General features: G+C 39.5%; 1 protein-coding gene across 8 annotated transcripts in view; it reads right to left on the minus strand.

Annotated features, from left to right (window-relative positions):
- The window catches only part of tesk2 (testis associated actin remodelling kinase 2), a 104,591-nt gene that overhangs the window by 76,368 nt on the left and 15,772 nt on the right, over positions 1-12,451 (minus strand). For 6 of the 8 annotated variants that reach the window (XM_072574379.1, XM_072574374.1, XM_072574375.1 and 3 more), the window contains 2 exons: positions 9,560-9,706; positions 2,709-2,997 (listed from right to left, as the gene is read on the minus strand). In XM_072574379.1, the coding sequence (XP_072430480.1) occupies positions 2,709-2,924 (216 nt within the window). In that variant the 5' untranslated portion in view covers positions 2,925-2,997; positions 9,560-9,706. Of the gene's footprint in view, positions 1-2,708; positions 2,998-9,559; positions 9,707-12,451 lie in introns of those variants that run through there. The other 2 variants (XM_072574382.1, XM_072574381.1) reach the window with 2 other exon arrangements.

Here is a 12,451-nt window from a genome sequence, read left to right on the forward strand (position 1 = left end):
GGATTTGGATCGGCTCCGGCTTGGAGGGCTGAAGGGCCTGTTCCTGGGCTGTAAATTTTCTTTGTTCTTGGAGTCCTAGCATCATATAGCATAGAAATGGAATCTATGGCTCATCATGACTATCCTGACCAACAAACACCTAATAATACTCATCCCATTTACCTGCACTTGATCTATAGCCTACTAGTCTCTGGCATTTTAACTGCACATCCTGATAAGTCTTAAAATGTTGCAAGATTATCTGCCTCCATCACCCTCTCAGGCAGCACCTTCTAAATTTCCATCACCGGCTGGGTGAAAAACTATTTTCTCAGATCTTCTCTAAACAATGTATTCTTCATCTTAAACTTGTGCCCTCTGGTCTTAGGCATTTTGCTGTTGAATAACTGACAGTCTACTACTGCCAATGTCTCAAAATTTTACGATTTACAATTCAAATTTGCATTTACATGAATCAGTTTTCGAAAAAAAAAACTAGACTGGCCACTTCGTTTAGGATACTGGCCACGGGATTATGAAATCACTGGTTAAGCTAGAAAACAGTTCACCACCTCCATAAGCCTATATTTTAAAAACGACTGTTCGCTTAACAACATTCTTTTTCAATGAACTTTGATGAAAGAGAAATAGTGAATATAAACTGGTCAACATGCTACCAGAAGAATCATCATCCTGTTTTACAGTAGCATTGGATTAATTTAACAGGATGTGGCCTACTATTCTCTTCATTTGCTTTTAAGTTAAAATTAGCAAAAGGCCCAAAACAGGACATGTTAAAATGGTAATCGCTAAGAAACCATTCATGTTTAAAGCCTGGCCACCTACCCTCACAACTTCCACCTAATCCTTTCTACCATTAAGAAAGTCAATCAACATTACTGAATCTTTTGAGACGAACAGTCAATTTGTAATTGAGTCACTTACTAGGGTCTCCTTTCACACTTTATAGTACACAATAAAATCAAAATGTTCCTCCAGATCAGACTGGGCGCCAGTCTGATTATACATAATATAAATCAGCACAATTGTGGCAGAACAGATTAGTGCTCAGCCAATTTTCCCAGGATGCAGTCACTGTTTCTGGATTGTTGTTGCACTATGAAGACTAGACATCAAACAAGGCAACAGGGTTGGTGACAATAAATCCTGGGCATAGAAAAACTGGAGTCAATGGGAATCAGGAGGAAATATTCTGACAGTTGGTATCATAACTGCCACAAAAGGAAGATGATTGCAGTTGTTGCAAGTCAATCATCTCAGCTCCAAGACATCTCTTCAGAGCTCCTCAAGATAGTCCCCTGGGTCCAACCATTTTCAGTTGCTTCCCATCGTTAGGTCAGAAGTGAGGATGTTCCCCAATGACTGCACGATGTTCAACACCATTCACAACTCCAATACTGAAGCATTCCACTTCCAAATGCAACAAAACATGGACAATATCCAGGCTTGGCATGAGAAGCAGCAAGGAGCATTCACACCACACAAATGCCAGGCAATGACCATCTCACCACCCTTTGACATTCAATGGTATTACCATCACAGAATCCCCCACTATCAAAACCCTGAGAGTTACCATTGACTGGAAACAAAAGTGGATTCACTATATAAATACAGTGGCTATACGAACAGGTCAGAAGCTAGACGTTGGTTAGAATTTTTTTTAACGACTCCCTACAGAATGGAAACAGGCCATTCAGCCCAATAAGTCCACACCAACCCTCCAAACAGAAACCCAACCCCCTATATTTACCCCTGACTAACCCACCTAACACCACGTGCAATTTAGCATTGTGAGAGGAAACCAGAGCACCCGGAGGAAACCCACGCAGACACGGGGAGAATGTGCAAACTCCACAGAGACAGTTGCTCGAGGCAGGAATTGAACCCGGGTCCCTGGCGCTATGACGCAGCAGTGCTAACCACTGACCCACCGTGCCCCCCCAGGAGTGAGTAATTCAGTACTGCTTCCCAAAAACCTATCCAAGATCGCCAAGATACAAATCGTGAGCATGATGGAATACTCCCCAATCGTCTGGATGAGTGCAGTTCCAAAAACAAACCAGAAACTTGATACCACCCAGGACAAAGCAGTCCACTTGACTGGCAACACATCCACTTCCTCCACATGCATTCAGAGTGTACCATCTACAAGTTGCACTACAGAGATTCACCGAAAGATCCTTAGATAGCACCTTGATATTTTTCAGTTTGTACAGATCAGCTACAATATATCGCTGGAGTTAGTGGTAACCATAACTTCCTAGCTCAGAGGCACGGACACTACCACTGCACTACAAGGGACCATCTCTCGAGCAAGGAACTGAAACATGCATATCCAAAAGGAGATTGACATTCACAATAACAGTTCACATTTCAACAACATCCAGAAGTAATTAAGGCACTTCCTTTATAGTACAATAACATGAACATGTTTTTCTTTTAAGCTTAATTAGGCTCAATTAAGATTTCAAGATATTTCACATTAGACAGGCTTTCTCCTCTTGGTCAACAGCAAATTACACAGCAATACGGCCACTGAGAATCCTGGGATTCATACTGACCATTCTGTTCATTGGCTTCCAAAGACTACAGATTAACAAAATGAGGTAGGTACAAGCAATATAAAAATCACATTTCATAACAGATTATAAGTCCTTCACTGCCAGTTATATTTTACAAAAGGTAAGTACTAGAATACATTAACAAACCTTGTAAACTTCAGAGAAAAATCCAGATCCTATTTTTTCACAGGTGAAATCGTCAAGTCTAGTAAGTCTGGACACAGCACTACTCAGGGCTCTGTAGGTTGATGGAAACCCTGTCCCTGATTGAGCAATGCCACCTTCTCTATTGCCATCAAAATCCTCTGGTCGCTCATTCCTTGATGGCAAGCCAGCTATCGAATTCCTTTTGTTTCGATCCATTCCAGAGTGTGGCAAAAATGGCTTTCACATTTTAGCATCTAGAATTCTTTTCAATTACTTAGTTGGAAGCGAGCTGAAGGAAAGACAAGACATATTTAGTCATTCAATAAAATCTATTAACCCAATTCTTCTGCTGATATCAATAATTACAAAATTATCACTATCATATAAAATCTGACATGAAGCCTTCATATCCAACATTTGAGGCAGGTTTTCCAAGTCTAAGTTGATTGTTTGTGCACTCTTAAAAAGATGCTGAGTCTCAATTTAGTATTAGCAATAGTACTGAACACTGGCACTAGGTCAGTGGCTCAAAGCTTGTCCAGAATTCACAACGTGGTTTAGAAACTTCCCCTCTAGTTTCTGTACATTTACTCCAACTGTTACAGCAGAATCATTCAACTTCAAACAATTCTAAGACTCAAGGCTGCAACTCACCAGCTTCTCTCATCCAAGCATGTTTTTGCCATTAAAGAATTTGCCAAAATGAAGCTAAAAATTAATCAAATGCTCCTCAGTATAACTACAGGTTATTTGGCTATAATTTGCATTTTGTTAACACAAATTCGCTGCAACGTGTGAGATGAATTAGGGACACTGTTGCCTCACAGCACCAAGGAAGCGGCTTCTATTCCATCCTCTGGCGACTATTTATGTGGAGTTTGCACACATTCTCCCAGTGAGTGCGTGGGATTCCTCCAGGCATTCTGGTGTCCTCCCACAGTCCAAAGATGTGCCGGATAGGTGAATTGGCCATGCTATGTTTCCCATAGTATTCAGGGATGTATAGGTGAGGTACATTAGCCAGAGGAAATGCAAAAGGTAGTAAGGGAATGGGTCTGGGGTGGATACTTGGAGGGATGGTGTGGACTTGTTGAGCCAAATGGCCTGTTTCCACACTGTAGGAATTCTATGATTCTAAAGCATTAACTTTTAAAAAACGTGGTGGCTGTAATGTAATGAAATCACCAACTCCATAAGTGCTGTTTCTCAAGCGTGATTTTTCTATAATGCGGGCTTGCACAAGAACATAGCTGTCGCATTATAGAACTACTTGTACATAATTACACAGAACCAACAGTGCTGTCGATTGCCTTAAATCATTGAAATAAAGTCCATTAAACTTAATTCCTAATTCAGCAACTTATCCAGCATTGAGCAACTGAATTCTTTCAACAGCCATAAAATAACCAGAGGAATTAAAAAAAAAACACAGAATACAAGTTTAAGATTACTCGCAAAAGAATCAGGGTGAGAGACTAGGAGAACTACAAATTATGGTTATGATCTGAATGCACTGCCTGAAAAGGGTGATGGAGGAAGATTCATTAGTAAGATTAATACATGTCCAAGTACCTTTGGGAGGATGGAGAGGTTGGGGGATGGGGTGAGTAAAAAAGGGTGATACGGAAAACAGCTGAGAATGGAATGAAGTGGACAATTGTTTCAAAAATTCAGCACAGGCACGATAGGTCAGAGAGTATATTGTCTACTGAAGCCCAACACCATTTCCAAATACAATTTTTTGATTGATTTCAATCTTAAATTCTAATTAACTCCATATTCCTTAGATATACTTTCCCCTTCTACTTCAAAATTATCTAGTTCTGATATCAAGTCTATATATCTCCTTGCTCTGAAACCCCCAAGTAAAATAGTCAAATAAATCCTCAGATCATTTTAAACACTGCTGTGATAATCATTCCAGCTTCTAAACTCAGTTATTGTGCACATAACCGGTCATAATTTAGCACTTTAAATATTATCTGGAGAATCGGAGATATGTAGTCCCTTCAAATCAAATACATCTTTCCTGAGATTTGCTGTTCAAAATGAATGCAGCACTCCAAAACATTTTCTGACTAAAACACGCTCTGCACCAATAAAAACAAAACACTCTCATATCTGATTTTGAACACTCTTTTTGATCATTTGTACTTGAATGAATTGGATACATGGCGATCTAACAGCTACAACTCTTGCAAGGCTCCAAGTTACTACATTCAAAAATCTTAATTTGTATCTCATTTTCAAAGTAAGTTACTTCTCATTTCCTCAGAGATAAATGCATTATAGATATGCCCAGATATACTTCATGAATCATTGTAGCTTCCTGCTTCCATCTACACAACCAATGATGCCAAAATTAATATCATCTGCCAAATTCGAAACACAATTTTATTCCTTCATGCAAATCATTGATATATCTTCTGAAAAGTAGTAGTCTCAGATACAGGTCTGCCAAAGTGATGCATGCCCTTCATCATATCCTATAAACTAGAAAAGGGAAGGATAATGAAAAATTCTACCTACCAACTTAATTTACAAGGTTCCATCCATTGCCACGTGTACAAGGGTAGTCTATTATACAGAGCCTTAAATACCTTCTGATAGTTTATGTGGACACTATCCACCGACACACCCCTATCCTCATGCCCTCCTTCCCCAGTTATGGATTCCTGGAACATTTCTCACAACTGATGTTGTTATAAACAAAGACTTTTCTAGAAAGGCAGAATTGAAAGGTAAGGAAGTTATACTAAACAAGTGTTGAATATTACTATAGTATAGAAGTGATATAGGCCCTAGGTAGGGTGCAAATAATATTAACAAGGATGATATCTGAACGTGTGGGCATACAAGTTAAAAAAGTTGAGTAAAATAAATAGACTACTCAACTCCAAGCCTGCTTGTGCAATTTAACACCATACTGCCCAATCTGAATCCTAACGCCATCCAAACCTATTATTTTTATAACATGTGGAAAGCAAATATCTACTTATCTCAGATTTAGAGCAAACCTATTAGGGTTTTAAAGAGTACATAGAGACAGGAAGTTTCCTTGTCTAGGAGCAAGTGTAACTAAAAAGGTCATCAATACAAGATAGTCAGCAAGTAACCAATTAGAAATTAAAAAAAAAACATCTACACCCAGACAACGCTAAGAATTTGGAACTCCCCATCACAGGCAGTGGTTCATGTGAGTGACCTCTCAATTGACCTCTTGAAGGTGATGGTGAGCTGGTTTCTTGAACTGATAAAGTCCTTGGAGCATAGAAACACATCCCCACATTGTTGGGAAGTGAACGTTGACTCTCCTACTCTTTGGATACTGCCCCACCTGCTGTGCTTTTCCAGCATCACACTTTTTGACTAACTCTCCAGCATCTGGAGTCCACACTTTCTCCATGATACTGACCCAGCAAGAGTGATGGAACAGAGATACAGACATAGTTCCAGGTCAGAATGTTATGTGGCTTGGAGGGGAGCCTTCAGACGGTGATGCTCCTCCACATCTGCTGTCTTCATCCTTTCAGGTGTTAGATGGTGTCAGAGAATTGGGGTGCTTTGTCCTGCATAGTATTGTCAAGTGTTTCTTTTAATTATGTCATTGGATGTTGATATCACCAACAAGATCAGTATTTGTTGCCTATTCCTAATTGCCTTTGAATTGCAGGGAGAGGTCTGCCATTACACAGAGGATAGTTGAGAGTTGACCACATTGTTGCAAGTCTGCAGACACACACAGGCTCAACCTGGTAAGAATGGAAGATTTCTTTCCCTGTCGGCATTAGTGAACTAAATGGTTTTTATGACAATAGTTTCATAGTCACCATTACTGAGACTAGCTTTAGACTCCATACTTAGTAACGGAATTTAAACTCCACCAGTTGCCATGTTCCTAATGACATTAGGTTGAGTCTATGGATTACTAGTCCAGGGACATAAAAACTATAACATCATCTCTCCAAGATGGTGAGCTGCACAAGTCCAGGCAAATGGGAAATGCCTTGATTTTTGCTTTGTAGATGGTAGACCGGCATTAGGATGCAGCAAGTTATGCACCACAGAATTCCTAGCCCATGAGCTGCTCCTGTAGCCACAGCATGCACATGGCTCATTTGTTTCTCTTTTTAAACACCCAAAATGTTGATAGTGAAGGTTCAGGTACAATGCCATAGAGTGTCAAGGACTATGGTTAGATTTTCTTGTCTGAAATAGTTATTGTTTGGCAAAGTGACAAATAACAGGCACACCATGCATCAGCCCAAATCTGGATGCTGTCCAGGTTTTGCTACATATAGAAAGAGCTGCTTCAGTATCTATGTAATCATCAGTGAGGAAGAGTAATTGGTGAAACTGCTGAAGTTCGAGACCAAGGACAATATGTCCTAAGACATTCCATAAAACAGCTGTTCCCCCTAGTTGTTGGGTCAAGAAGGGGGTACACTTTTCAAGGCAGGAAGTTTGAAGAAAATATTTTTTCACCCAAAAGGGTGGTGACAATCTGGAATGCACTGCCTGGGAGGATAGTTGAGGAAAGTAATCTCACAACCTTTTACACTTGGATGAACAGCTGAAGTGTCATAACATTCAAGGCCATGGCCGAGTATGAGAAAATGGGATTAGTGTAGATAACAATGTATTTTTGGTGATAAAGAGTAAAGGGACTGAAGGGCCTCTTCTGTAACTATGATTCTGTGATCTCTTTGACAAAGCTTTGGTCAGTTGACCGAATATCTCTTTACATGATCAGCATCATGTTTCATAATGCTCCTGTGAATTGCCTTTAGATCTTGATTATGTTGAAGGCAATGAAATTATACAAATAGTTGTTGTAACTAGAGCATAGCTCAATACAAAACTATGACAATCTTTCCCTTTCACTGCAGTTTAAATGAGAGAATAAATTACATTGAGTATTTTCTGTGCAGCTTGAAGATTTTCATCAGTTCCAAGAAACACTTTGCTTCAAAGTGGTCACTGAGAACACTGACACCACAAGACTGATCATCCCTGCCCTCTAACCAGAATGCCTTAGGATGATGTTTGGCCATTACCATGGATTTTTTTTTTATTGGCAGTGCTCATTAGCTGATTTAGTTGCTTTCCTCTGTTGGCTTGCAGTGGTTAATGGTCAAGCTGTTCTCACTGACATCTTCATTCTCTAGAATGTTTCCATGGTGTTGTGTTAAATCATGTTGAACACAAATTTTGCATATCAACAAACAGTAACTATGGAAGTAAAACACGTGACAATCAAAAAAAAATACTGTGTTTTAGTTTTCCACTTCATAAAACAAGTGAAGGTGTAAATGCAAATCCTCTACAAATAAGTTTAAACCCCACATCCAATTTCAAATTCGAAAACATCAAGTTCTGAACACGTCTTTCAGGTATCTGAAAGAAATTTATGTTGTTGGTTAAGTCACAAGTTTCAATTTAGCTACTGTTGAGGTCACCAAGGCAGCAAGCACTTTTCAGGTCAGTGCCTCAATACTTATCCAAAATTACCCAAGTATTTGGCAATTACTCCACACTGTAGTGGAAATTGTTGAAGAGTGAATTTTATTTCTTAGTAAGACATTGACGACTAATGATTACCTGAATAATTTAAGAGTCAATAATTGTACAAAAAGAGAATAAGTTACAGCAACTCTTGTAGTTTACTTAAAGCATCCATTTTCATGAAAATGCATTGCACTTATGACATACTGCATTTTTTCTTTCAAGGCAAATGGGATCACAATGAAACTTGGTTTGACAGCACTACTTATTTTCTTCCAATACCAACCTTTAGCAATGTATTCGTAAATAATAAGCAAAGTATGAAAGGTGGCCCACATGTTGATATGCCCAATTCACAACCAGCAGGCTATGCCATACTTTGGACAGATGATGCATGAAGGGATGGGTTATTTAGTTTTCCTGTATCTTGACTTTATTTGATGTATTTCTGAAGTCTCTTGATATATGTGATGCTAATCAACCAAGGCTGCTTCATTTTGATTATTCATAAACTAGAGTATTCCAAGAGTTGGCAGGAATACTTGATTGCTTTAGGGATACTTTAAAGGACACGTGTAAAACGCTTCAGCTGTCAGCCAGGGAGTTTCCTGGCACCACAAAGTTCCAAACTAACAGTTACCTTTGGGAGTCTGGTGTGAGAACTAAATAAGTGATGAGCAATTGGATTCCACACAAACTGACTTCAGATAGGATGCCACTGTTGAACCACCTTTCTTTCCACTGGATTCCACAAATCCTCTGAATGGACCATTGGTGGTCCTTATTCTACACTTGCCTGCTGTAGGTTACCTATTTTTATGAAGTATGTGTGGGGATCACTGCTGTCAATAAAGCGAACTAGTACTTCAAGCCAGGTATGCATTCCTGAAATTGCTCAAAGTTTGGTAATATTTTGCCACTGCAAGAACACACTTAATTCAAAAAGCAAGCTGTGTCATTGTATTAAACAAAGAATTTTTTAAAAAAATAAAGAAAGCAGTGCAAAATAACTGATATAAGATGAACAGAATGTGCTCTGTTCAGCAAGTTACACTGCTCCAATGATTCACTTCACTGAACCATCTTGGAGTTTGCCATAATTATTTAGCTTTCACTTCTACTATAACAATGCAAATCAAACCTAGTCAAAGAAGAGGTTTTCCTAGAATTTTAAAAATTGGACTGTTCGATATTGACCTCTGTCCATTTACATAGATCAGTAATACAATTTGGTACAAGTTGTGTGTCTTGACATTGCTCATCGTCTTTAAGGGTAATTAGGAACAGGCAACGAAGGCTGACCAGTGATGCCCACATTCCCATTAACAAATAAAAACCACACTCACCTGAACAGCCATCATCTTTTAAATGTGAGTCTTCTTTAAGATGCACATTTTTACTGTGGAAAGGATTCAAGTCATTCCACTTGCTCTTCTCAAAATTCACACCGTAAACTTCTTTCTCCTCTTTGTCCCAACCAAAACTGAATTTCCCTGTTTGAAAACAAAACAGCAATGTAAAACCAACATTGTGTCAGTATTGTTTAAAATGACAATTAAACAAGATTTTTTTAAATTATTCATTCATTTGGTGTGGGTTTCAGTGACTAAGCCAGTATTTATTGCTCATCAAGCTCTTGGGAGTGGTCATCCACAAGCAGCTTTCTTGGTCTCTTCATATGGATACACTGGATACAAGAGCCCAACAAAGTCTCTCTTTCCTCAGGCAATTGAGGAAAGTTGGCATGACAGCAAATACCCTTGCCACCTTTTATAGGTGTGCCATCAAGAGCATTCTGTCAATATACCACTACCTGGTATGACAACTGTATCAGTCAAGATCGGAGATGGTTAGAGAGTGGTGAACTCTACCCAGACAATTACAAAAGGCCAACCTCCCATCTATAGAATCCATCTGCCAGAGCCTCTGTCAAGGAAAGGCCACCAGCATTCTCAAAGATCCATCCTACCCTGGCAATGTTTTACTACAACCTCTACCATCGGGGAAAAGGTACAGAAGCCTGAACACACATACCAGTTTGTTCAGTAACAGTTTCTACACTACTGTTGTTAGAATACTGAATGGACTCAAACTCTTAGCGTTCGCCTATACCGGTGTTTTTGTTTTTGCTGCTGTTTACCTATTATTTACTTATCTATGCTACTTAACTATGTGATCTGCCTGTATCGCTCGCAAGATAAAGCTTTTCACTGTACCTCAGTACATGTGACAATAAATTCAATTCAATTCCTAAATTGCCCTTGAAAAGGTAATAGTGAACTGCTTTCTTGACTGCTACAGTCCATTTGGCACAGGTATCCCCACAATTCTATTGAGGAGGTAGTTGTAGGATGTTGACCCCACAAGTGAAGAAATTCTATCTCTCAAACTCAGGATGGTGGGTGGTTTGGAGGACAACACATAGGCGGTTGCATTCCCATGCATCTGCTGTTTGTCCTTCTAGATGGATGGGGTTGTGGGTTTAGCAAGTGCTGTCCAAAAAGCCCTGCTGAACTTCTGTAGTGCGCCTTGTAGATTGCACACTCCGCTGCTACTGAGCACTGGTGGTAAAAGGAGTGAATGTTTATTGATATGGTGCCAATCAAATGGCTGCTTTGTCCTGGATGGTGTCATGCCTCTTGAGTGTTTTTAAAAGCTGCACTCATCCAGGCAAGTGGGGAGTATGTCATCATTCTCCTGACTTGTGTGCCTTGTAGATAGTGGACAATCTTTGGAGAGTCAGGAAATGGTTTACCAACTGCAAGATTCCTAGCTGCTCTCATAGGCAAATATACTGGTGTGTGGTTTTGTCTGCTGTAGAGGCAGATTTTACCATATAAAGTGTATCAGGGTAGCAGAACAGGGTGCAGAATACAGTACTACAGCCACAGAGAAGCTGCAAAGAGCAAGAGCAATTAACATTAACATTTGAGAAATCTGTTCAGAAGTCTAACAACAGTGGGGAAGGAGCTGTTCTTGAATCTGTTTGTAGGTATTTTCAAACTTTTGTATCTTCTGCCAGATAGAAGAGAGTATAACTGGGGTGAAAGGGGTGATGATGATTAGGAGAGCACTGAAAAAGTGGAGGTTAGAGAAGCCAGAAGGCTGAGAGTTTGTGCAGCAGATGGGCCTAGGCAGGGGAACACAATATTCATGCTACGTTGATCAATACTTTAAAATCAGAAGTAGTTGTACGTTCTGGACAGAGATAAGTGAATATAGAACCAGTGAAATCTCTGGAGTCTACTTATATCCAATCATGAATAGTGCTGGGCAGTTCAATTACTAACGAGAGATGGCAGCATAACAAATGCACCTTATCTCACTACAAAAGGAAAATGCTACAAATACTCAGTGGAAATGGCAAGATCTGTGCCAGGGAAAGGGTGTGATCCTGAACAAGTGAAAAAGCATAAACCTGTGTCTAGAAATGGTGGGAATGATAGGATCCTGAAGAGCTGTTGTCCCAAAATAAGGGAGACAGAAACAGAGCAAAACCCAAAAAAGAGCAAAAATAAAAGACAGGAGGTTACAATTTAAAATTTGTTGCAATGTTGACTCAATCCAAGTTCTTGGTTCCTGAGCTTGCACTGATCTCCACTGGAACATTGTAAGGTCAGAGTGAAAATAAAGTAGAGAATTACAGTAACAGGTCTCACTAATGCAAAGAACACAATATTGTGAGCAGTGAATAAGCAATATTGAATTGAACATACAAGCAAATCATGTTTATGAGTTCTGAGTGTCATGGTCAATATGAAGGAAGACGTTAAATAGCAAGTGCTGCATCACCAATACAGGTATGAAAAGACATAATAGGAAAAGGGAGGAACTACCATATCACGGAGGAAATGATCTTTCAAAATGCTGAAAAGGGATAAGAAGGTGTGATTGGTGACACCATGGCGGAAATAGTTAAGGATTAATCCAATAATTGGAAGCAAGTGGGTGGTGTGTGAGAATAGAGGGCGAGGGAGGACAAGTAGTAAAAGTGCATGAAATAGAACAGACATCTGAAAGGCTGATCAGCCTTAAGAGGGCAGGAGTGTGTGTTGAGGAAAAAGGAAGCTGTATTAGAAGCACAAAAATGGGACGTTTCACTGTCTAATATATGAGAGATGATCAAACTGAGAATCCTTAAAGGAAACAGGGTGAAGGTAAGCATAGTCAGTGTAATTGTGGGAACAGCAGACTTTTAGTGAATCTTATCCAACAATCTAAGCCTAAGCCTATCTTCA

Source organism: Chiloscyllium punctatum, chromosome 7, assembly GCF_047496795.1.
Source record: "Chiloscyllium punctatum isolate Juve2018m chromosome 7, sChiPun1.3, whole genome shotgun sequence".
NCBI classification, from domain to species: domain Eukaryota; kingdom Metazoa; phylum Chordata; class Chondrichthyes; order Orectolobiformes; family Hemiscylliidae; genus Chiloscyllium; species Chiloscyllium punctatum.